The following is a 25,501-nucleotide window of genomic DNA, read 5'->3' on the forward strand; positions in this document are numbered from 1 at the left end:
AGGGTAAAGCACTGCCTGTTGTCCCAAGTCACTTTGTCATTTTACTGAGTGTAGGGTGGGTGGGGAGAGGGGTAGGTGGGTGTTGGGGGTATTTATGTGTAGTGTGTGTGTGCGTGCGTGCGCATGTGTGTTTGTGGTGTGTGTGTGTGAGGTGAGGTGAAGCGTTTGGGTAAGGGATGCAGTTTAAAATACAGCTTCAGTATGACATTTATTCATGTTTTATACAACAGAGAATGTGTAAGACAGGCTGAAATGAGGTGTTTTTGCAATCAGCAGTCAATCATGTCAATTCAACCTGGATAAGAAAATTCACAGAATAATTGAACTGTCAACTTCAAGTCTAATGAAACCTCATTTGAACACTTGAATGCAACTCACATGTTCTAAATCAATTGTATGATATATCCTTTTGTTAATATTTTGCATATTTTCTCTGGTTGGAACTTGCAGTTGGTATTGTTATATTGTTACTGTATGTAGTACTGCTTTGGGATTCAAGCTGCTTTTTGCTGTTTAAGAGAATGGAGGCTCACCTTACCTTCTGGAGAGACCTAAAGTATAGAATAGTCCCATGAATACAGAAAGGACACCTTTTCTTGCATGACTGGGTTATAATCTTCACAGAGACAGGGACAGAGAGAAAGAGTCTTAAGCATTCAGGATGTGTGTTTGTTTGTGTCTGTCTCTGCCAAGACCTAAGGGCAAAGACACAGGTTCAAACAAAAATGGAGGAATGGAGAGGAATTTTCAAACTGTCACTGCAAGGAAACTTTCTATTTTCTTGTTTTTGCCAATCGTTTTCTCCTTTCTACTGGTGTGTTAGGACTTCAGGCACATGCATTTACATGGTCAGAACCAATTCTGAGATCAACAAAACAAGGAAAGAATTATAACGTAAACAAGGCTTGATTTAACGTTGAGAAAGTGCTATCCAGACAATACCAGACTAAATAGGCACTGAAACAGTCAGAAAAGGGTCACAAACCAAAGCACCAATCAGACCGAATACAGTATATACAAGAGTAGACAAAAAATAACTAACCAGACAAATATGAATGGATGTACGATCAAAGTCTAAAATGTCAAAGTGGAAATTACAAACTTCTGAAGCCTTTTTAAATCTGTATTGCAGGAAAGGTCTCCTGCAACAGGGAGATCAAATCAAGATAAAACAAAGTACTTACCAGATCAAATATGCACAAGAGTAGACAAACCAAAGCACTACCCAGCAAACATGTTCACATTGGCACGTTGTGGGCCCAATGCGGGTTAAAACATTGGACCCATGACGTTTGCCACATTAGGTCGATGCGCCTTTGCTCATCGGCTCCTTTTTGGCCCCAAGGTAGATGGCCCCAAGGGCATCCCTCACTTTGCCTGAAATAAGCTGCCTATCCATTACATTGTATCAGAAAGACAATAAAGTTGTTACTATCATATACGCTGAGTGTACAAATCATTAGAAGTGTACAAAGCATTCATGACATACGTTGTCTTCATAAATTCAATCTGGAGTGCGATCGTAAATTCAGAGCGTTGTCAGATTTTCAGTTTGTAAATTCAGAGCATTTCGCTCTCGGAGCGTTCAGAGAGTACGCTGGACCATCTGGCCGAGGAGTAGGGTTAATCCGAGCGTTCTGACCTCACAACGGCAGTCAAGCACCCAAGCTAACTGGCAAACGTTGGCTAGCTTGTTAGCTACTTCCAAACACAAATGAGAGAACACCTCACTTTGACCATTTTGCTCTCGCAGGCTAGCTAGCTAGCTGACAGGTTTTTGGCTTGGCTAGATAGCTAGCTAGCTGGGTAATGTTTTTCTTTGAAAAATGCATTTGGACACTGAGATTTCACCTGGCTGTTAGTTGCTGATCTTCTGAGAACATAATTTGAAGAGTTGCCTGAAGCCTGTTAGGAATGAGAGATGGAGGAATACAGTAGTGCTGAGGCAGAGGGCTCGTAGTGAGGACGACAGGCTACATACTATTCTGAACTTTGTGCTGTGAGCTTTCTGAGCTGCTGAGTCATCACCCAAGTGTGTGCTACACAGAGTGGAACAGAAGTTCAGTGGCTAAAAGAGTCAGGTTGGTTCCCAGACTCCATCACCGTCATCCACCATCCTCTGACCAGATCTCTCCTCTCAAGCCAAGAACTGACCCTCTACATCTTCAGAGGAAGCACATTTCAAAGAGTTGGCCTCTATTGGTTGACCTATCATGAAATATTGCTTGTTTGTTTTTTGCTCTTGAAGCACTTTGATATTCTATGAAAAGCTCTATAGAAATCAAGTTAATTATGAATTATTATTACAACAGTAATAATAGGCTGACCAGGTGAATCCAGCTGAAAGCTATGCTCCCTTATTGATGTCACTTGAAGATGAAGTGGAGGAGACAGGTTAAAGAAGGATTTTTAAGCCAAACATGTACGAGTGTAGACAAACCAAAGCACTAATCAGACCAAACATGTACAAGAGTCGGCAAAACAAATAGTGAACGAACCAAAACAAGGACAAAGCTTCATGAAATTAACACTAAAACTGACTTACCAATTCAAAATAGGACATTCAAACAGGCACTAAACTAGATGAAAGCTAGACTAAAAACCAGGATTATCCATTCCAAAGATTATTTCCAAACACCACAAGGCAACAACTCAAGGTAGGGGGTAAATGAAGGATGCGAAACAAGGGATTCTCTGAGGAGGGATGCTTTTTTCCCCGCCTGGCGACTGATGAGTTGTGGCTATGCACCGGTAGGGGCATTTGACCTCCATAAGCTCACAGGCAACCAGAAAGCACTCTAGTCCTGCCACCTACAGCCGGTGGCTCCCTAACACACGAAGAAAAAAAAATTATGATGGAATAAAGGAGAGACTCTAGAACTATCAGCAGGGATTTCAGGCGGGAGAAAGGGAAAGAAGGGATGGAAGGAAGGAAAGTAGGAATCAAAGTGACCGTACGGGCTGATTGTTGGATAGGGTGGCTGTAGAGGCACTTGAGACGTCTGACTTCGGTTGCTAGGGGTCACAGTAACATTTTGTGATTGAGGAATTGTGAGATTTTGTGGTTTTAGTGTTTCTGGGGGAAGTAAACTTATTGAAACACTGTGTATATGTATGGGTGTCTGTAGGGGCCTTATAAGGGCCTGTGAAGTTGTGGGTTTGATTCCTGCATGCGGCCACTAATACATTGGTTAAATGACCATATCGTTATTGTGTGTATGTGTGTTGTGTGTGTGGCCAGCAATCCAGGTGAAGCTGGTTGATTCCATATGTGTTATTTCATAGTTTTGATGTCTTCATTATTATTCTACCATGTATAAAATAGTAAAAATAAAGAAAATTCCTGGAATGAGTTGGTGTGTCCAATTGTTTTGACTGGCACTGTATATTATATATATTTTACACTGTTTGCACTTTTCGGCCCGAAGAAAAACACTTAGGCGGCCCGCCCAAGGATTTCAATGGCAGACAAATCCCTGACATAGTCAACACACATTTTGTTAAGCAAGAGGGGTTTGCCTGGCTGCATGCTTAGCTATTTTGAAAACAGCAAAAATTGATCAAATAAATAAAGTTTGACGTTAGATCTGTTAGACCTATTAGACTTATGTCTCTGTTTCCATCTCTTGCTCTTTCTCTCTCAGGGGGTGAGGGGTCAGCGGAGACTGGGCAGAAGGAGACGTCTACCTGTGACATCTGCCAGTTTGGGGCAGAGTGCGATGTGGACGCAGAGGACGTATGGTGAGTAAACATCAGGGTTAGTGCACAGTTGGCCAACTCATTTAGGAGTCATAACAGTAACCGTAGTACATACTCAGTGGCCTTGTAGATAGAGTGTCCACCCTGAGTTAGGAAGGTTTGGAGTTTAACCCCCAGTAGAGTCAAACCAACTGTCACAGGTGGGATCTGAATCCTGTTTTCCCACAGGAGAAACCAACGTCATTACCATTAAACCATTTTGAATTCGCAGGCAGGGCTACCTCATCATGAGACCATGAGAAACCATGTACCTGACTACACTACACAAATAGGCCAACTTAAAAAATGGGACCCAATGCATCTCTGCTTGGCACTCATGGATTGGATGGATTGGGGTTGAACAAACGAATGAATGCATATATTTTTGTGTCTTGTCACATTTTATGCAACCCTTCATTTCCTCTAATGGGACACCTTTTTGATTGGCAACACTTTTCACTGCACATATTTTAACCATAGTCCATTTCCATCCTATGGGACTCCTGGCCACAGCTGGTTGTGGCACAGCCCGGGAATGAACCCGGGTCTGTAGTAACGCATCTAGGGCCTTAGACTGCTGTGCCACTCGGGGGGCCCCGAGTGAAAAAGACAGATGTATAACACACATTTCTTTGTGAATTTGGATGGGTCGCCCGAAAAGTTACATATTGCAAAATTCTAGTATAATTATACAGGATAAGAATATATGAGCAGTATGTCTATTAGGACTTTTCCCATTTAGTTGACTGGTCGATTGTTTGGTCAATAAACTGTTGGTCGATCAAGATTTCTTTAGTCGAGCAGTAGCAAAAAAATATAAATAAAATCATGGTGTACAAGACACCTGTCTGATTTGTGCCTGTCTCCATTCATTGTGGAGGCCATAGGGATGGCACAGTCCATCACTCTAAGATGTGCTATTGAAATTGTATATGGTTACATTATGTAAAAACAATGGTGCAACGCTTATAAAAATGATATTATTTTATAACAGATGCACTTTCTCCAACGGTGGATAGTGGTCGCTGTCCACTGTTCTGAAACACATCAGTGCGCTGTTGAAGTGGCACATTTTCCTAGACCATGTTGCTATGTGCATCTTTGCAAAGGTAACCATTAACCAGAACAATGCTGTGGAGGCAGCAGCGGAGTTAGGAGATGAGAAAAAAGCCTTTGCCTTAATTGTCTGAGAAAAGTGAGGAGAGAGGAAACCCCAACTTAATTAGGACTATAATCAATAGCCTAACTGTTAAATGTGCCTGGCTTTATAAATCATCCATATACAGTACCAGTCAAAAGTTTGGACACACCGACTCGTTCAAGAGTTTTTCTTTATTTTACCTGTTTTCTACATTGTAGAATAATAGTGAAGACGTCAAAACTATGAAATAACAAGTATGGAATCATGTAGTAACGAAAAAAGTGTGAAACAAATCAGAATAGATTTTAGATTCTTCAAAGTAGCCACCCTTTGCCTTGATGACAGCTTTCCACACTCTTGGCATTCTCTCAACCAGCTTCACCTGGAATGCTTTTCCAACAGTCTTGAAGGAGAGCCCACATATGCTGAGCACTTGTTGGCTGCTTTTCCTTTACTCTGCGGTCCAACTCATCCCAAACCATCTCAATAGCGTGGAGATCGGGTGATTGTGGAGGCCAGGTCAGCTGATGCAGCACTCCATCACTCTCCTTATTGGTCAAATAGCCCTTACACAGCCTGGAGGTGTGTTTGGTCCTGTTGAAAAACAAATGATAGTCCCACTAAGTGCAAACCAAATGGGATGGCGTATCGCTGCAGAATTCTGTGGTAGGCATGCTGGTTAAGTGTGCATTGAATTCTAAATATATCACAGACAGTGTCACCAGCAAAGCACCCCCACGCCATCACACCTCCTCCTCGATGCTTCACGGTGTGAACCACACATGTGGAGATCATTCATTCATCTACTCTGCATCTCACAAAGACACAGCAATTAGACCATGAAGGCCTGATTCAGGCAGTCTCCTCTGAACAGTTGATGTTGAGATGTGTCTCTTCCTTGAACTCTGTGACTCATTTATTTGGGATACAATTTCTGAGGCTGGTAACTCTAATAAACTTATCCTTTGCAGCAGAGGAAACTCTGGGTCTTCCTTTCCTGTGGCAGTCCTCATGAGAGCCAGTTTCATCTTAGCGCTTGATGGTTTTTGTGACATCATTTGAAAAAACGTTCAAAATTCTTGAAAGTTTCCGGATTGACTGACCTTCATGTCTTAAATTAATGATGGACTGGCGTTTCTCTTTGCTTATTTGAGCTGTTCTTGCCATAATATGGACTTGGTCTTTTAACAAATAGGGCTATCTTCTGTATACCACCCCTACATTGTCACAGCACAACTGATTGGCTCAAATGAATTAAGAAGGAAATAAATTCCACAAAGTAACTTTTAACAAGGCACACCTGTTAATTGAAATGCTTTCCAGGTGACTACCTCATGAAGGTATTTGAAAGGTATGCAAAGAGTGTGCAAAGCTGTCATCAAGCAAAGGGTGGTTACTTTAAAGAATCTCAAATATTAAATATATTTTTATTTGTCTAACGCTTTATTGGTTACTACATGATTCCCTATGTGTTATTTCATAGTTTTGATGTCTTCACTTTTATTCTGAAATGCAGAAAATTGTAAAAATAAAGAAAAACTCTTGAATGACTAGGTGTTCTAAAACGTTTGACTGATATTATATTTTTGTTGATATCTACAGAAATATGACCGATCCTGCCTTCTGATTGTGTGAACACCAAACCTTCATGAGCACTAACCATAGCATTTCGGATGAACCATTTCACAAATTCGTCTGTTTTACATTTTTGCTATGCTGTAATAAAGAATTGACAATTTTTTGGTCAGAACAGCCTCTCTATTATTATTTATAATTTATTTAGTGTTGTTTGCACTAAAGTCTTAATACTGTAACTTACTGAGACCTATATTTCAAAACCTATATAAGCTCTACAGTACTGTATCAATCATTAATTAGTTAATGTCATCATACAGCATACGAGTTATTCATGATTTGAAATGCAATCTAGCTATTTAGTTTTCAAATAAAATAACAAAGGGATCCTTGAATAATTAGCGTAAACAACAAATAAACATTTCCATTTTGGATATTACGTTCATGAATGAATTCGAGTGGTTTTGGTCCCTGCTGTAATAAAGGCAAAAATAACAAAAAAAACTTTACAACAGACTCTCTGTTATGCTTATATTTTATTTAGTGTTGTTTAAACGGTTAGAGAAATTATATTGTAATCTAACAGCACCTGTTTGGCACACATAATATGCACACGCAGCGCTTGCACCTTACCTTATTTCCTTGATCTCCATTATTTTCCAGAACTAGTCAAATTTATTCCATACATCTGAATTCCCCTTTGTCTCCTGAACAACCAGTAAACATTTCCCAGTTTTGAGTTAATTTGTCACGTGTTACGGTGTTGAGAGTTTGTTAGAACGTATATATTGATGTGATTATGATATGGTTTAGGTCAGACCGTATTGGTCAGGTACATGCAATGCATACACGTGTCATGTAAAGAGAGCAAGTGTTGAGGGATTAGGGATTTCGGTAACAGAACTTTTCAGTCTGAAATGGCTGTAATTATGTTGCAGATTCAGCAACATGGACAGCGCGATAAAAACTGTTGATGTTACAGTGTATTCGGAAAGTATTCAGACCCTTTGACTTTTTCCACATTTTGTTACGTTACAGCTTTATTCTAAAATTAATGAAATAGTTTTTTCCCCCCTCATCAATCTACACACAATACCCCATAATGACAAAGCAAAAACTGTTTTTTTAGAAATATTTGCAAATGTATTAAAAATAAAAAACAGATACCTTATTTTCATAGGTATTCAGATCCTTTGCTATGAGACTCAAAATTGAGCTCAGGTGCATTCTGTTTCCATTGATCATCCTTGAGATGTTTCTACAACTTGATTGGAGTTGTAAATTCAATTGATTGGGCATGATTTGAAAAGGCACACACCTGTCTATTTAAGGTTCCACAGTTGACAGTGCATGTCAGAGCAAAAACCAAGCCATTAGGTCGAAGGAATTGTCCATAGAGCTCCGAGACAGGATTGTATTGAGGTACAGATTTGGGGAAGGGTACCAAAATATCTCTGCAGCGTTGAAGATCCACAAGAATCTCCATCATTCTTAAATTAAAGAAGTTTGGAACCACCAAGACACTTCTTGGAGCTGGGCGCCCGGCCAAACTGAGCAATCGGGGTCAGGAAGGTCAGGAAGTTGACCAAGAACCCAATGGTCACTCTGACAGAGCTCCAGAGATCCTCTGTGGAGATGGGATAACCTTCCAGAAGGATAACCATCTCTGCAGCACTCCACCAATCAGGGCTTTATGTTAGAGTGGCCACTCCTCAGTAAACGCACATGACAGCCCACTTGGAGTTTGCCAAAAGGCACCTAAAGGACTCTCAGAGCATTATAAACAAGATTCTCTGGTCTGATGAAACCAAGACTGAACTATTTGACCTAAATGCCAAGTGTCACGTCTGGAGGAAACCTGGCACAATATCTACGGTGAAGCATGGTGATGGCAGCATCTTGCTGTGGGGATGTTTTTCAGTGGATGGGACTGAAAGACTAGTCAGGATCAAGGGACAGATGAGCGGAGCAATCTACAGAGAGATCCTTGATGAAAGCCTGCTCTAGAGTCCTCAGAACCTCCGACTGGGGCGATGGTGCACCTTTCAACAGGACAACGACCCTAAGCACACAGCCAAGACAACGCAGGAGTGCCTTCGGGACAAGTCTCTGAATGTCCTTGAGTGGCTCAGCGAGAGCCCGGAATTTAACCTGGTCGAACATCTCTGGAAAGACCTGAAAATAGCTGTGCAGCTACGCTCCCCATCCAACCTAACAGAGCTTGAGAGGTGCTGCAGACAAGAATGGGAGAATCTCCCCAAATACAGATGTGCTATGCTTGTAGCATCATACCCAAGAAGACTTGAGGCTGTAATTGCTGCTTAAGGTGCTTCAACAAAGTACTGAGTAAAGGGTCTGAATACTTATGTAAATGACATTTTTTATACATTTGCAAAAAAATAATCTAAAATCCTCTTTGTTATTATAGCGTATTGTGTGTAAATTGATGAGGAAAAACAACAATTGTGGAAAAAGTCAAGGGGTCTGAATACTTTCCGAATGCACTGTATATGGTGCACCGCTGCAGCAGGGAGGAATGAGAGACCATGGGTGCTAGTCACACAGTCATTTTTCGTTAACACACCGCAGCAAGTCTGAGCCCCTCCTGACACAGTCAAATCAATTACGGTTTGACTCCCTCTAGTCATTTGTGTGTCTTAATTATTTCACCAAACAGTGTGCTTAAAGCAGCAGACAAGCTCACTGCATATAGTTGATTTGATTAAACACATAGGATGTGTCTATATATGGAAAAAGACACGTTTGATAATGTTAACCAATCGATTGGTCGAAAGAACAGACAACTCAGGTCGACCAAGATTTTTTCTATATAGGTACAGCCCTAAGGCCAATACTTAATTAAAAAGTTTCTTGAAGGATAAATGGACTGAGTTCCACAGAACAATAGAGGGAAGTTGGAAAATGTCTTTATCAGGCTGAATGGCCCCCACACCTTATCCCCTCAACAAACACACACGCATGCATCCCTCCCCAATCTACCCTATTTGTTTGTGAGTGTGTGTGTGTTTACCTGCAAGAGGAGTCACGCTTCAGTGCCTCAAACAAGCTTCACTGCCTCTGTTCCCTCGGTTTTTTCTCCCTCTCGCCCTTTCTATTATTCTCTCTTTTTATTTCTCTCTCTCTCTCTCTCTAATCCTCCCTTCCTCTGTCTGTGTCTCTTAGTCCTTTAGAAGGATACTCTGAAATATGAGGCTGGGGATTATAAAAACGAATGTTATATTTAACAGCAATAGCATATATAGCTGTGGCTTTGTACAATGTAGAAGTGGCTGGGGACGGGTGCAGAGTGGTCTAGCTACCGAATGTGTGTGTATGAGCGAGTGCGTCCCTGCCTGTGTGTGCCTCTGTGTGCATTGTGTGTGTGTGTGTATGCATGCCTCCTTGTGCATTTGTTTATGTGTGTGTGCGTGCGTGCGTGCGTGCGTGCGTGCGTGCGTGCGTGCGTGCGTGCGTGCGTGCGTGCGTGCGTGCGTGTGTGTGTGTGTGTGTGTGTGTGTGTGTGTGCGGTCCTGCGTTTGTGTGTGTGCATGTGTGTTTGCGTGACTGGAAGTTGCCTTTAGAGAACATGTACACAGGAATCCTGCAGTAAATCATTGAGTTTAGATAGAGGGGAAATCACATGGCACTGTACAAATCAATAAGACACATCCTACTAAGAAGTGCTCTTCACACACAGACACACCAATAAACATACACTCTGGTAGACACCCACCCAGACACTCCCTCTTTCTCCATCTCTGATTCTTCTCCCTCCCTCTCGATATATGTTGGTAGGTGTGTGATTTTATTTCATTGTATTAGCATATCTTTTAGCCCACCAAGGGCTAGTCTCCCAAGAGTCCTTAAGAAATGTAAAAACATTTAGAAAAATAACAAAAGCTAAGTAAAAACACACACACACATTCAAAGATCCTATTACCTTTACATATTACGTGTATATTTGTGGGTGGGTGTATCTGTGTGTGCACTGTGCATGTTCGTGTGTGTGTGTGTGTGTGTGTGTGTGTGTGTGTGTGTGTGTGTGTGTGTGTGTGTGTGTGTGTGTGTGTGTGTGTGTGTGTGTGTGTGTGTTGACGCAGTGCAGTATTGCAGTGGTAGTGCCTATTGTGGAGAAAGTGAGAGGCTCCATAAACAATGTATGGCCTACAGACATTATCCTTGATGACCGCCACAGACGGCCACTCGGGATGGCAAGCCTCTGAAAGCATTGTCACTTCTGGGTGTGTGTGTGTCTCTGTGTGTGTGTGTATGTGTGTATGTGTGTGTGTGCGGTAATAATAGAAGGAGTATTCTGTATGCGTTATGTGTTTGTTTGGGAGTGCGAGTGTGTGCATGTGTGTGTGCGCCTAGGTCATGCATTTCATTACACAGTGTGCATATCTATACTTCTATGTATGAGATTGTCTTTGTCTGTTTGTGATTATGTGTGTTTTTGCACTATTTAAATTGAGCAGGTTGTAAAGCAGGGCCAGTGCTCTGGGACAGGGGAAAATAGAAAAGGAGCAGAGAATAATGACAGTTTTATAATTACAGTGTCTAATGTTCAGAGCTACTCAGCAAGAACTGCCTAGAGACTGCAATTTTGGTGTAATTTCCAAAAAGAGCTCACAGTTTCCCTTCAATATTTGACATTATTATAGATTCATGTCATTTTTTTTTACCCATTCATTCCGTGTAGTTACAGGGTTAAGTCTGAGTAATTACAGGGTTAATTCTGAGTGGTTACAGGGTTAAAGCAGAAACAACTCAAAAGGATACGTTTAGGTATTCATTCTGAGTGGTTAAGGTTAGGGGTGTGGTTTGAGAAAGGCTTAAAAGAAAATAATGAAAAACAATGCACTATTATATTTAATAGGGTTGCACATTTTGGGGAATATTCAGACGGGGAAACTTTCTGTGGGAATTAACGGGAATATTTGGGAATTAACGGAAATATATGCAAATTAATATTAACACCATTTAAATGTTGATGTTTTTTGCAGTGGATACATATCCATATTATATGGAGAGACAGAATAATTGCAAATGATTATATCCTTCCAATAGATATTTAAAAAACAATTTATTTACGAATTGAACTTTAATTAAATGAGTTGACTCTTCAAATTGGATGATTTCACTGAACAACAAAAGAAAGGGAATATTGAATGATCCCCACTGATTCATCGCATCTGATAAAAATGTTTTCAACATACATCTGTAAAATGATAGTCTAGAAACTAAAGCTTTGGATGTCTTCCTGTCAGACTTCCAGTTCTTCTCCCTGAACCTCCTCAATGTCCACCTCTTGAACATCAGAATCTGTGGCCTCATCTTCACTGTCATTTTCCAAGCTTGTTGAGGATGGCTCGTTCTCAGGCTCAAAAAGCCTCAAATTTGCCCTGATAGCCACCAATTTTTCAACCCTTGTCATTGTCAGCCTGTTTTGGTGTGCTTTGGTGTGTGTTCCCAAACAAGGACCAGTTGCGCTCTCAGGTGGCTGATGTTGGTGGGATTTGGAGGATGATGGAAGCAACGGGGGAAAGAGCCTCAGATCCACGAAGTCCCTTCCACCTGGTGGCTGAGATATGTTGGCACAGCTGCCATATTGCATCTCCATCTCAAAGCCCTTGCTTGGAAGTGTACTTCGCCAGACTGCCAAGAACCTTGCCCTTATCCAGGCCAAGTCGGCAAGACACGGTAGTGATGACACCATAGGCCTTGTTGATCTCTGCACCAGACAGGATGCTCTTGCCAGCATACTTGGTGTCCAACATGTACGCTGCGGCATGTATAGGCTTCAGGCAGAAGTCTTCACACTTTTTGATGTATTTCAGAACTGCAGTTTCCTCTGCTTGGAGCAACAGTGAAGTGGGCAGGGCAGTACGGATTTCTTCTCTTACATCTGCGAGCAGAGTCTGAACATCAGACAGGATGGCATTATCTCCCTCAATCCATGCAATGGCTACTGCTATAGGTTTCAGGATTTTCAGGCTGCTTACCACTCTCTCCCAAAATACATTATCCAGACGGATCCTCTTTATGGGGCTGTCCATATCGGCAGGCTGTGATATGACCATTTCTTGGAGTGACCCCTTTCCCTCCAGGAGACTGTCAAACATCACGACAACACCACCCCAACGGGTGTTGCTGGGCAGCTTCAATGTGGTGTTCTTATTCTTCTCACTTTGCTTGGTGAGGTAGATTGCTGCTATAACTTGATTACCCTTCACATACCTAACCATTTCCTTGACTCTGTTGTAGAGTATATCAATTGATTTCAGTGTCATTATGTTCTTGAGGAGCAAATTCAATGCATGAGCGGTACAGCCAATGGGCGTGATGTGAGGGTAGGACTCCTCCACTTCAGACCAAGCAGCCTTCATGTTTGAAGCATTGTCTGTCACCAGTGCAAATACCTTCTGTGGTCCAAGGTCATTGATGACTGCCTTCAGCTCAATAAAATCAATTTAACCTCAAATAAATAATGAAACATGTTCAATTTGGTTTAAATAATGCAAAAACAAAGTGTTGGAGAAGAAAGTAATATGTGCCAATATGCAATATGTGCCATGTAAAAATGTGTGCCATGCAAAATACGTTCCATGTAAAAAAGCTAACATTTAACATGAGACTTCAATATTCCAAGGTAAGAGGTTTTAGGTTGTAGTTAATATAGTATTTATAGGACTATTTCTCTCTATACCATTTGTATTTCATATACCTTTGATTATTGGATGTTCTTATAGGCACTGCCAGTGTAACAGTATAGCTTCCGTCCCCCTCCTCACCCCTACCTGGGCTCGAACCAGGAACACATCGACAACAGCCACACTCGAAGCATCGTTACCCATCGCTCCTCAAAGCCGCGGCCCTTGCAGCGCAAGGGGAATAACTACTCCAAATCTAAAAGCGAGTGACTTTTGAAACGGTATTAGCGCACACCCTGCTAACTAGCTAACCATTTCACATTGGTTACACCAGCCATTAGGCTGATAAGCTTGAAGTCATAAACAGCGCTGTTTTTGCGAAGAGCTGCTGTCAAAATGCACAAAAGTGCTGTTTGAATGAATGATTACGGGCCTGCTGCTGCTCAGTCAGACTGCTTTATCAAATTAGACTTAATTATAACATAATAACATACAGAAATACAAGCCTTTGGTCATTAATATGGTCGAATTCGGAAACTATCATTTTGAAATCAAAACGTTTATTATTTCAGTGAAATAGAGAACCGTTCGGTATTTTATCTAACGGGTGGCATCCCTAAGTCTAAATATTCTTGTTACATTGCACAACCTTCAATGTTATGTCATAATTACGTAAAATTCTGGCAAATTTGTTCGCAATGAGCCAGGCAGCCCAAACTGTTGCATATACCCTGACTCTGCGTGCAATGAACGCAAGAGAAATGACACAATTTCACCTGGTTAATATTGCCTGCTAAACTGGATTAGTAGTTATAACTAGTGATTATGATTGATTGCTTTTTATAAGATAAGTTTAATGCTAGCTAGCAATTTACCTTGGCTTCTACTGCATTCGCGTAACAGGCAGGATACTCGTGGAGTGCAGTGGTTAGAGCGTTGGACTAGTTACATGTACGGTTGCAAGATTGGATCCCCTGAGCTGACAAGGTGAAAATCTGTCATTCTGCCCCTGAACAAGGCAGTTAACCCACCCACTAGGCCGTCATTGAAAATAAGAATGTGTTCTTAACTGACTTGCCTAGTTAAATAAAGGTATATATATATATATAAATAAAATAAAGAATTTAAAAAATCGGAGATCAGCACCCAAAAATACCGATTTCCGATTGTTATGAAAACTTGAAATCGGCCCTAATTAATTAGCCATTCCGATTAATCGGTCGACCTCTACTCTGCATCCAGCAAATGAATAGATAAAGCATGTATGGTTGGAGGGATGTCTGCTGGGCGAAGAACATTCATAAATCTCTTCCACATGCTCAAATGCACACAAACACTTTCTGACATTCTGAGACATAAAGTCAAAGTCATGGACAAAATGGTAAACACTACCACAGTACCAGTTAAAAGTTTGGGCACGCCTACTCTTTCAAGTTTCTTTCTGTATTTTTACTATTTTCTCCATTTTAGAATAATAGTGAAGACATCAACACTATGAAATAACACATGGAATCATGTAGTAACCCAAAAAGTGTATTTGAGATACTTCAAAGTAGCCACCCTTTGCGATAATGACAGCTTTGCACACTCTTGACATTCTCTCAACTAGTTTTATGAGGTAGTCACCTGGAATGCATTTAAATTAACAGGTGTGCCTTGTTAAAAGTTAATTGGTGGAATTTCTCTCCTTCTTAATGCGTTTGAGCCAATCAGTTGTGTTGTGACAAGGTAGGGGTGGTATACAGAAGATAGCCCTATTTGGTAAAAGACCAAGTCCACATTATGGCAAGAACAGCTCAAATAAGCAAAGAGAAACGGCAGTCCATTATTACTTTGAGACATAAAAGTTAGTCAATCCAGAACATTTCAAGAAATATGAACGTTTCTTCAAGTGCAGCCGCAAACACCATCAAGCGCTATCATCCAGAAACAGTGGATAGATGGCAGCATTAGCGCAAAACTGAAAGTGCAAACCACCACATTTAACCATGGCAAGGTGACTGTGAATATGGCTGAATACAAACAGTGTAGTTATTCCCTCCTTATGGCAATCAAACAAGCAAAACGTCAGTATAGAGACAAAGTGGAGTCACAATTCAACAGCTCAGACACGAGACGTATGTGGCAGGGTCTACAGACAATCACGGACAACAAAGGGAAAACCAGGCAAGTCGTGCGGACACCGATGTCTTGCTTTCGGACAAGCTAAACAACTTCTTTGCCCGCTTTGAGGATAACACAGTGCATCCGACGCTGCCCCCTACCAAGGACTGTGGGCTATCTTTCTCCGTGGCCGGTGTGAGTAAGACATATAAACGTGTTAACCCTCGCAAGGCTGCCGGCCCAGATGACATCCCCAGCCGCGTCCTCAGAGCATGTGCAGACCGGCTGGCTGGAGTGTTTACGGACATATTCAATCTCTCCCTATCCCAGTCTGCTGTTCCCACATGCTTCAAGAGGGCCACCATTGTTCCTGTTCCCAAGAAAGCTAAGGTAACTGAACCAAATGACTATTGCCCAGTTGCCCTCACTTCTGTCATCATTAAGTGTTTTGAGAGAATTGTCAAGGATCACATCACCTCTACCTTAACTGACACCCTAGATCGACTTCAATTTGCTTACCGCCCCAATAGATCCACAGACGATGCAATTGCACAGCACACTGTCCTATCCCATCTGGACAAGCGTAATACCTATGTAAGAATGCTGTTCATTGACTATAGCTCAGCATTCAACACCATAGTTTCCTCCAAGCTCATCATTAAGCTCATTAAGCCCTGAGGGGCCGCCCCCAGGTGGTGAAGGTAGGAAAAAACACCTCCACAAGAGTGCGTGCTCACCTCCTGTACTCTCTGTTCAACCACCAATTATCAAGTTTGCAGACGACAACAGTAGTTGGCATGATTACCAACCATTATGAAACAGCATACAGGAAGGAGGTGAGGGCCCTGGCAATGTGGTGCCAGGAAAATAACCTCTCTATCAACATCAACAAAACAAGGGAGCTGATCGTGGACTTCAGGAAACAGCAGAGGGAGCATCCCCCCATCCACATCGACAGGACTGCAATGGAGAAGGTGGAAAGCTTCAAGTTCCTCGGTGCACACATCACTGACAAACTGAAATGGTTCACCCACACAGAACTTCAGGAGGCTAAAGAAATTTGTCTTGGCATCTAAAACCCTCACAAGCTTTTACAGATGCACAATTGAGAGCATCCATTCAGGCTGAATCGCCGCTATCATCCAGAAGGCAAGGTCAGTGCAGGTGCATCAAAGCTGGGACCTGAAAAACAACTTCTATCTCAAGGCCATCAGACCGTTAAATAGCCATCACTAGCACCGTAGAGGCTGCTGCCCTATAGACTTGAAATCACTGGCCACTTTAATAATGAAACACTGATCATTTTAATAATGTTTACATAATTTGCATTACTGATCTCAAATGTACACTACCTTTCAAAAGTTTGGGTTCACATAGAAATGTCCTTGTTTTCCATGAAAACATACATGAAATGAGATTCAAAATGAATAGGAAATATAGTCAAGACATTGACAAGGTTATAAATAATGATTTTTATTTGAAATAATAATTGTGTTTTGCTTTCGTCAAAAGAATCTTCCATTTGCAGCAATTACAGCCTTGCAGACCTTTAGCATTCTAGTTGTCAATTTGTTGAGGTAATCTGAAGAAATTTCAACCCATGCTTCCTGAAGCACCTCCCACAATTTGGATTGGCTTGATGGGCACTTCCTACGTACCATACGATCAAGCCGCTCCTACAACAGCTCAATAGGGTTGAGATCCGGTGACTGTGCTGACCACTCCATTGTAGACAGAATACCAGCTGACTGCTTCTTCCCTAAATGGTTCTTTCATAGTTTGGAGCTGTGCTTTAGGTCATTGTCCTGTTCTGGGAGAAAATTGGCACCAATTAAGCGCCGTTCACAGGGAGCACTTCCGGCGCTGACAGAGATGGCCGCCTCGCTTCGCATTCCTAGGAAACTATGCAGTATTTCGTTTTTATGTATTAATTATTACATTGTTACCCCAGGAAATCTCAAGTTTTATTACATACAGCTGGGAGGAACTCAAGCATTTCGCTACACTCGCTTTTAACATCTGATAACCATGTGTATGTGACAAATAAAATTGTATTTTATTTTATTTGGTATGGCATGGCATTGCAAAATGGAGTGATGGCCTTCCTTCTTCAAGATCCATTTTACCCTGTTCCACTTTACCATCACCAAAGCACCCCTAGACCATCACATTGCCTCCACCATGCTTGACAGATGGCGTCAAGCACTCCTCCAGCATCTTTTCATGTTTCTGTGTCTCATGTTTACATTTACATTTACATTTAAGTCATTTAGCAGACGCTCTTATCCAGAGCGACTTACAAATTGTTGCGTTCACCTTAAGACATCCAGTGGAACAGCCACTTTACAATAGTGCATCTAAATCTTTTAAGGGGGTGAGAAGTATTACTTTATCCTATCCTAGGTATTCCTGAAAGAGGTGGGGTTTCAGGTGTCTCCGGAAGGTGGTGATTGACTCCGCTGTCCTGGCGTCGTGAGGGAGTTTGTTCCACCATTGGGGGGCCAGAGCAGCGAACAGTTTTGACTGGGCTGCGCGGGAACTGTACTTCCTCAGTGGTAGGGAGGCGAGCAGGCCAGAGGTGGATGAACGCAGTGCCCTTGTTTGGGTGTAGGGCCTGATCAGAGCCTGGAGGTACTGAGGTGCCGTTCCCCTCACAGCTCCGTAGGCAAGCACCATGGTCTTGTAGCGGATGCGAGCTTCAACTGGAAGCCAGTGGAGAGAGCGGAGGAGCGGGGTGACGTGAGAGAACTTGGGAAGGTTGAACACCAGACGGGCTGCGGCGTTCTGGATGAGTTGTAGGGGTTTAATGGCACAGGCAGGGAGCCCAGCCAACAGCGAGTTGCAGTAATCCAGACGGGAGATGACAAGTGCCTGGATTAGGACCTGCGCTGCTTCCTGTGTGAGGCAGGGTCGTACTCTGCGGATGTTGTAGAGCATGAACCTACAAGAACGGGCCACCGCCTTGATGTTAGTTGAGAACGACAGGGTGTTGTCCAGGATCACGCCAAGGTTCTTAGCGCTCTGGGAGGAGGACACAATGGAGTTGTCAACCGTGATGGCGAGATCATGGAACGGGCAGTCCTTCCCCGGGAGGAAGAGCAGCTCCGTCTTGCAGAGGTTCAGCTTGAGGTGGTGATCCGTCATCCACACTGATATGTCTGCCAGACATGCAGAGATGCGATTCGCCACCTGGTCATCAGAAGGGGGAAAGGAGAAGATTAATTGTGTGTCGTCTGCATAGCAATGATAGGAGAGACCATGTGAGGTTATGACAGAGCCAAGTGACTTGGTGTATAGCGAGAATAGGAGAGGGCCTAGAACAGAGCCCTGGGGGACGCCAGTGGTGAGAGTGCGTGGTGAGGAGACAGATTCTCGCCACGCCACCTGGTAGGAGCGACCTGTCAGGTAGGACGCAATCCAAGCGTGGGCCGCGCCGGAGATGCCCAACTCGGAGAGGGTGGAGAATGTTCTTCTTTGTGATCTGAACACACTTTTTTCCAATCTTCCTCTGTCCAGTGTCTGTGTTCTTTTGACCATCTTAATCTTTTCTTTTTATTGGCCAGTATGAGATATGTTTTTTTCTTTGCAACTCTGCCTAGAAGGCCAGCATCCCAGAATCACCTCTTCACTGTTGACGTTGAGACTGGTGTTTTGCGGGTACTATTTAATGAAGCTGCTAGTTGAGGACTTTCATCTGTTTCTCAAACTAGACACTCTAATGTACTTGTCCTCTTGCTCAGGTGTGCACCGGGTCCTCCCACTCCTCTTTCAATTCTGGTTAGAGCCAGTTTGAGCTGTTCTGTGAAGAGAGTAGTACACCGCGTTGTATGAGATCTTGAGTTTCTTGACAATTTCTCGCATGGAATAGCCTTCATTTCTCAGAACAAGAATAGGCCGATGAGTTAATTGTTTCTGGCCATTTAGAGCCTGTAATCAAACCCACAAATGCTGAAGCTCCAGATTCTCAACTAGTCTAAAGAGGGCCAGTTTTATTGCTCCTTTAATCACGACTACAGTTTTCAGCTGTGCTAACATAATTGCAAAAGGGTTTTCTAATGATCAATTAACCTTTTAAAATTATAAACTTGGATTAGCTAACACAACGTGCCATTGGAACACAGGAGTGATGGTTGCTGATAATGGGCCTTTGTACGTCTCTGTACGTCTTTGTTTTTTTCCAGCTACAATAGTCATTTACAATATTAACAATTCCTACACTGTATTTCTGATCAATTTTATGTTATTTTAATGGACAGAAAATGTGCAAAAACAAGGACATTTCTAGATGAGCACACATTTTTGAACAGTAGTGTATACGCTGTATTCTATTAAATTCAAATATATGTGTATTTGTGTGTATTGTTCTGAAAATGTTAGATTTTACTGCACTGTTTGAGCTAGAAACCCAAGTATTTCGTTACACTCGCAATAACATCTGCTAAACACTTGTATGTGACCATGAGGACAGCCACAGGAAAGGAAGACCCAGAGTTACCTCTGCTGCAAAGGATAAGTTTGTTAGAGTTAACTGCACCTTAACCTGTTGCTTCTACCCGGGACGCTTGCGTCCCAACTAGACCTCTGGAAATGCAAATGCGCTACGCTAAATGCTAATAGTATTAGTTAAAACTCAAAAGTTCATTAAAATACACATGCAGGGTATCGAATTAAAGCTACACTCGTTGTGAATCCAGGCAACAAGTCAGATTTTTAAAATGCTTTTCGGCGAAAGCATGAGAAGCTATTATCTGATAGCATGCAACACCCCAAAAGACCCACAGGGGACGTAAACAAAATAATTAGCATTTCGGCGTTACACAAACCGCACAATAAAATAGAAAACATTCATTACCTTTCACCATCTTCTTTGTTGGCACTCCTAGATGTCCCATAAACACTATTTGGGTCTTTATTTCGATTAAATCGGTCCATATAAAGCCTAGATATCGTTATATGTAGACTGTGTGATAAACGAAAAAAACATCGTTTCAAAACGTAACGTCATTTTTTTAAATTCAAAAAGTCGACGATAAACTTTCACAAAACACTTCGAAATACGTTTGTAATGCAACTTTAGGTATTAGTAAACATTAATAAGCGATAAAATTCATCAGGAGGCGATGTAAAGATCATTAGCTGTCCGTCTGGAAAAATGTCCGGCTAGAAACTCAACGAAAATATCCGGTCCTAGACCGGATTAGATACGGTGTCCTGTATGTGTTTGACCAAGAAAAAACTCGAAGGGAAATGACAAGACTCTAGACACCCTGTGGAAGCTGTAGGTACTGCAACCTCAGTCAATTAATTGTGGTTCACGTTTATCAATGGGTTCAAGTAGCGCATGGATATATTTTCCCCATTTTCAGTGATCAGTTTTTCCTGTGCTTTTCGATGTAAATGCCGTTCTGGTAAAGCCACAGCAGTGATTTAACCAGTTTTTTAAACGTCTGAGTGTTTTCTATCCACACAGACTAAGCAAATGCATATACTATATTCCTGGCATGAGTAGCAGGGCGCTGAAATGTTGCGCGATTTTTAACAGAATGTTCAAAAAAGTAGAGGGTCGACTGAAGAGGTTAAACTGCAGCCCAAATAAATGCTTCACAGAGTTCCAGTAACAGACACATCTCAACATCAACTGTTCAGAGGAGAATGCGTGAATCAGGCCTTCATGGTCGAAATTGCTGCAAAGAATCCACTACTAAAGGACACCAATAAGAAGAAGAATCTTGCTTGGGCCAAGAAACACGAGCAATGGACATTAGACCGGTGTAAAGCTGTCCTTTGGTCTGATGAGTCCAAATGTGAGATATCTCTGCATGTGTGGTTCCCACCGTGAAGCATGGAGGAGGAGGTGTGATGGCGTGGGGGTGCTTTGCTGGTGACACTGTCTGTGATTTATTTAGAATTCAAGGCACACTTAACCAGCATGGCTACCACAGCATTGTGCAGCGATATGCCCTCCAATCTGTTTTGCACTTTGTGGGACTATCATTTGTTTTTTCAACAGGACAAGGACCCAATACACACCTCCAGGCTGTGTAAGGGCTATTTGACCAAGAAGAAGATTGATTTAGTGCTGCATCAGATGACCTGGCCTCCACAATCACCCGACTTCAACCCAATAGAGATGGTTTGGGATGAATTGGACCGTAGAGTGAAGGAAAAGCAGCCAACAAGTGCTTAGCATATGTGGGAACTCCTACTCAAGACTGTTGGAAAAGCATTCCTCATGACGCTGGTTGACAGACTCAATAGTGTGCAAAGCTGTCATCAAGGCAAATGGTGGCTACTTTGACGAATCAGAATATCAAATATCAAATATAATCAAATATCAAATATATTTTGATTAGTTTAACACTCTCTTGCTTACTACATGATTCCATATGTGTTATTTAACAGTTTTGATGTCTTCACTATTATTCTACAATGTATAAAATAGTCAAAAATCAAGAAAAACCCTTGAATGGGTAGGTGTGTCCAAACTCTTGACAGTTACTGTAAAAAATGTTTTAACACAATAGACTACTACACTCAACAACAGCGATTCACTGAATAATTACAACTACAATTCTCCATCACTGTCTTCTTTATTTGATGTGTCCCATCATTTTTTGTGGCAGGTGCGTGTGTAACATTGACTGCTCCCACATCAGCTTCAACCCGGTTTGCGCCTCAGATGGCCGTTCCTATGACAACCCCTGCCAGGTGAAGGAGGCGTCTTGTCAGAAGCAGGAGAGGATCGAGGTTAAATACCTGGGCCACTGCCAAGGTGATATAGCTACTGTTATACACAACTTTTTTTTCTTTCTTCTTCACACACACACGCTGTCATTTTGAAAAGCACTATGTTAATCCAATGTTTTCTTATTATTATTATTCCTTCACCTCTTTCTATGTTCATATTTAGTCATTTAGGACCCAGTTCAATCAATTGAAGATACAGGAAGACCCGCACTGCCAGTTAATTCTGAATATTTGTGCTGTTTTGGAAGTTTCAAACTCCTTACAACTGTCAAAAACTCCTCTCACAGAATTTTGACGTGGAGCCATATTTGTCCTTGAATACTTTATCAGCAACTCAATTGAATTGGGACCTTTATCATTTTAATTTGACCAACAATCAATCCAGGTCAAAGCAATACAACATAACCACGTCAACAAAACACCATCATTATCTTTTTTATAACAGCAACCCATTCACCAAGAATCTATATTTTTCTTCTTGTTTGAATGGAGCACAGCAATTCTGTGACAGCAAGAAATACATATTTTCAAATGGATCAATAAAGATAGTATTATATTGTATGGAAGGTTTTATAACAGTTATCCAGCATTCCAACCTTTGGTTTGGATTATTTGAATAGGATAAATCATGATCCTATAACACTCAATACTCTAAATATATGCTCTACATATTGTTAGAACATTTTAAGTAATTATTTTTGTTTTGTTTTATAGAGTTATTATTATAATCATTTTCTTTTTAAATATTGTAAACCACACTTGACACACTCGTAGACGAGAGAATTGGTGAAAGAAATTAGAAAGAAACTACGAAGTGAAGTACTTTTACTACCCTAGCTACTGGTTCAAGGTAATTTTTGTGTTTTAGCCTGTCATTTTGTCTTTAGCATGACTCATAGTGCTGATTGAGGATCTGTTTTCCCTGTTAGATCAAGAATAGACATACTGTACAAGGTTTGACCTTGTATGCAAGAGGTCTTAATCAGCACTCTTACTCTGACTACCTTCTCAGGTGACATCATGACAGGGACCAAAGCCGGAGACGGACACTATGCCAGGAAAGACTACTCAGGTAGGTGCACGTGTGTGTGTATCAGGTCTGTGAATGATAGCAGACAGGACTAGACATCTTAGGGTGTATTCCACTTGGCACTTTTGAAAAAAGTAATGCACACAGTGCTTAAGTGCTCATAAATGTCATTGACAGCAATTACGCTATTATGCTAAATTAGTGAGACTCACCTTTACCCTTTCAATCCTATATTTTTTTTTATCCCTGGCATTCACTGCTTCTGTGCTCTGTACTTTGTGTGTGAATGTGTGTGATGTGTGATGTGTGTGTGTGTGTGTGTGTGTGTGTGTGTGTGTGTGTGTGTGTGTGTGTGTAGAAGAGAAGCCGGACCAGAGAGGAGAGGTGGCCATAGGGTTGTATATTCCCTGTCCCGAGCACTACAAGAACTACTGTGTCCACGGAGAGTGTGAATACCCCAACATAATGTCTGTGCCGTCCTGCAGGTACACACACACACACACACACACACACACAAAGAGCCATACTGACACACACATACACACAGGACACATACCATCACATACTGACACACACAACCTCAATCCCCCACACACACACACCACACACACACACACACACACACACACACACACACACCCATGATCACCTGTGCCCCTTCGAGCTCTCTGGCTGAGTAATAAGCCTGTGGGCAGACCAAGCCCATTAACCTGTGAGGTCAGTGGGGTTGTGCTGCGGTCACAGTCACAGGGCTTTAGCCTCTGCTCATCTCTCCCCTCACAGCAACACGGCTCTAAACCCGTAGCTCTTCAAGCCTACAGGCCCTGAATACTGAATAGTGGTCATAGTGAACTTGTATGGGGAAAATTGGTGAAGGTCTCTGGCACCCTCTGTTGTATGGAGGCGGTAGTGTTTTGATGAATGGGAATGTTGATTTAGGATCAGTTTTGCCTTTTAGATCCAAATGAATAGGATTACGTGGACAGAGGGAGACCTGATCCTAGATCAGCACTCTTAATCTGAGGCGCTTAATAATCCGCCATCGATAAAAGACAGTACTGTGCAGCCGTCTTCCTCGACCTGGCCAAGGCTTTCGACTCTGTCAAATACCGTATTCTATCAGCAGACTCAACAGCCTTGGTTTCTCTAATGACTACCTCGCCTGGTTCACTAACTACTTCTCAGATAGAGTGCAGTGTGTCAAATCAGAGGTCCTGTTTGTCTAGACCTCTGGCAGTGTCTATTGGGTTGCCACACGGTTTAATTCTCGGGCTGACTATTTTCTCTGTATATATCAATGAATTCGCTCTTGCTGCGGGTGATTCTTTGATCACCCCTACGCAGACGACACCATTCTGTATACACCTGGCCCTTTTTTGGACACTGCATTAACAAACCTCCAAATGAGCTTCAACGCCATACAACACTGCTTCCTTGGCCTCCAACTGCTTTTAAATGCAAGTAAAACTAAATACATGCTCTTCAACCGATCGCTGCCCGCACCTGCCCGCCCGACTAGCATCACTACTCTGGATGTTTCTGACTTAGAATATGTGGACAACTATAAATACCTAGGTGTCTGGCTAGACTGTAAACTCTCCTTCCAGACTGACATTAAGCATCTCCAATCCAAAATTAAATCTAGAATCAGCTTCCTATTTGGTAACAAAGCCTCCTTCACTTATGCTGCCAAACATACCCTCGTAAAACGGACTATCCTACCGATCCTTGACTTTGGCAATGTCATTTACAAAATAGCCTCCAACACTCACAGTGCCATCCGTTTGTCACCAAAGCCCCATATACTACCCACCACTGCGACCTGTATGCTCTCGTTGGCTCGTCCTCGCTACATATTCGTCGCCAAACCCACTGGTTCCAGGTCATCTATAGGTCTTTGCTAGGTAAAGCTCTGCCTTATCTCAGCTCACTGGTCACCATAGCAACACCCAACCATAGCAGGCGCTTCAGCAGGTATATTTCACTGGTCATCCCCAAAGCCAACACCTCTTTGGCCGCCTTTCCTTCCAGTTCTCTGCTGCCAATGACTGGAACGAAGTGAAAAAATCACTGAAGCTGTAGACTTATATCTCCCTCACTAACTTTAAGCATCGGCTGTCAGAGCAGCTTACTGATCGCTGCAGCTGTACACAGCCCATATGTAAATAGTGCATCCAACCAACTACCTACCTCATCCCATATTTGTTTTAGTTTTTCTGCTCTTTTGAACACCAGTATTTCTACTTGCACATCCTCATCTGCACATATATAACTCCAGTGTAAATTGCTAAATTTGAACTTTGCCACTATTGGCCTATATATTGCCTTACCTCCTTACTTCATTTGCACACACTGTATACACATTTTTCTATTGTGTTATTGACTGTACATTTGTTTATCCCATGTGTAACTCTGTGTTACACTGCTTTGCTTTATTTTGGCCAGGTCACAGTTGTAAATTAGAACTTGCTCTCAACTGGCCTACCTGGTTAAATAAAGGTGAAATAATAAATAATA

At 42.0% G+C, this 25,501-nt stretch overlaps 1 protein-coding gene across 1 annotated transcript in view; it reads left to right on the top strand.

The window, feature by feature from the left end:
• Positions 1-25,501, top strand: part of LOC115107571 (tomoregulin-2) — a 169,224-nt gene that overhangs the window by 139,006 nt on the left and 4,717 nt on the right. The window contains exons 5-8 of the mRNA XM_029630997.2: positions 3,645-3,741; positions 21,831-21,979; positions 22,967-23,026; positions 23,343-23,469. Coding sequence (XP_029486857.1) covers positions 3,645-3,741; positions 21,831-21,979; positions 22,967-23,026; positions 23,343-23,469 — 433 coding nt within the window. The remainder of the gene's footprint in view (positions 1-3,644; positions 3,742-21,830; positions 21,980-22,966; positions 23,027-23,342; positions 23,470-25,501) is intronic.

This window comes from Oncorhynchus nerka, linkage group LG3 (genome assembly GCF_034236695.1).
Source record: "Oncorhynchus nerka isolate Pitt River linkage group LG3, Oner_Uvic_2.0, whole genome shotgun sequence".
Taxonomy (NCBI): domain Eukaryota; kingdom Metazoa; phylum Chordata; class Actinopteri; order Salmoniformes; family Salmonidae; genus Oncorhynchus; species Oncorhynchus nerka.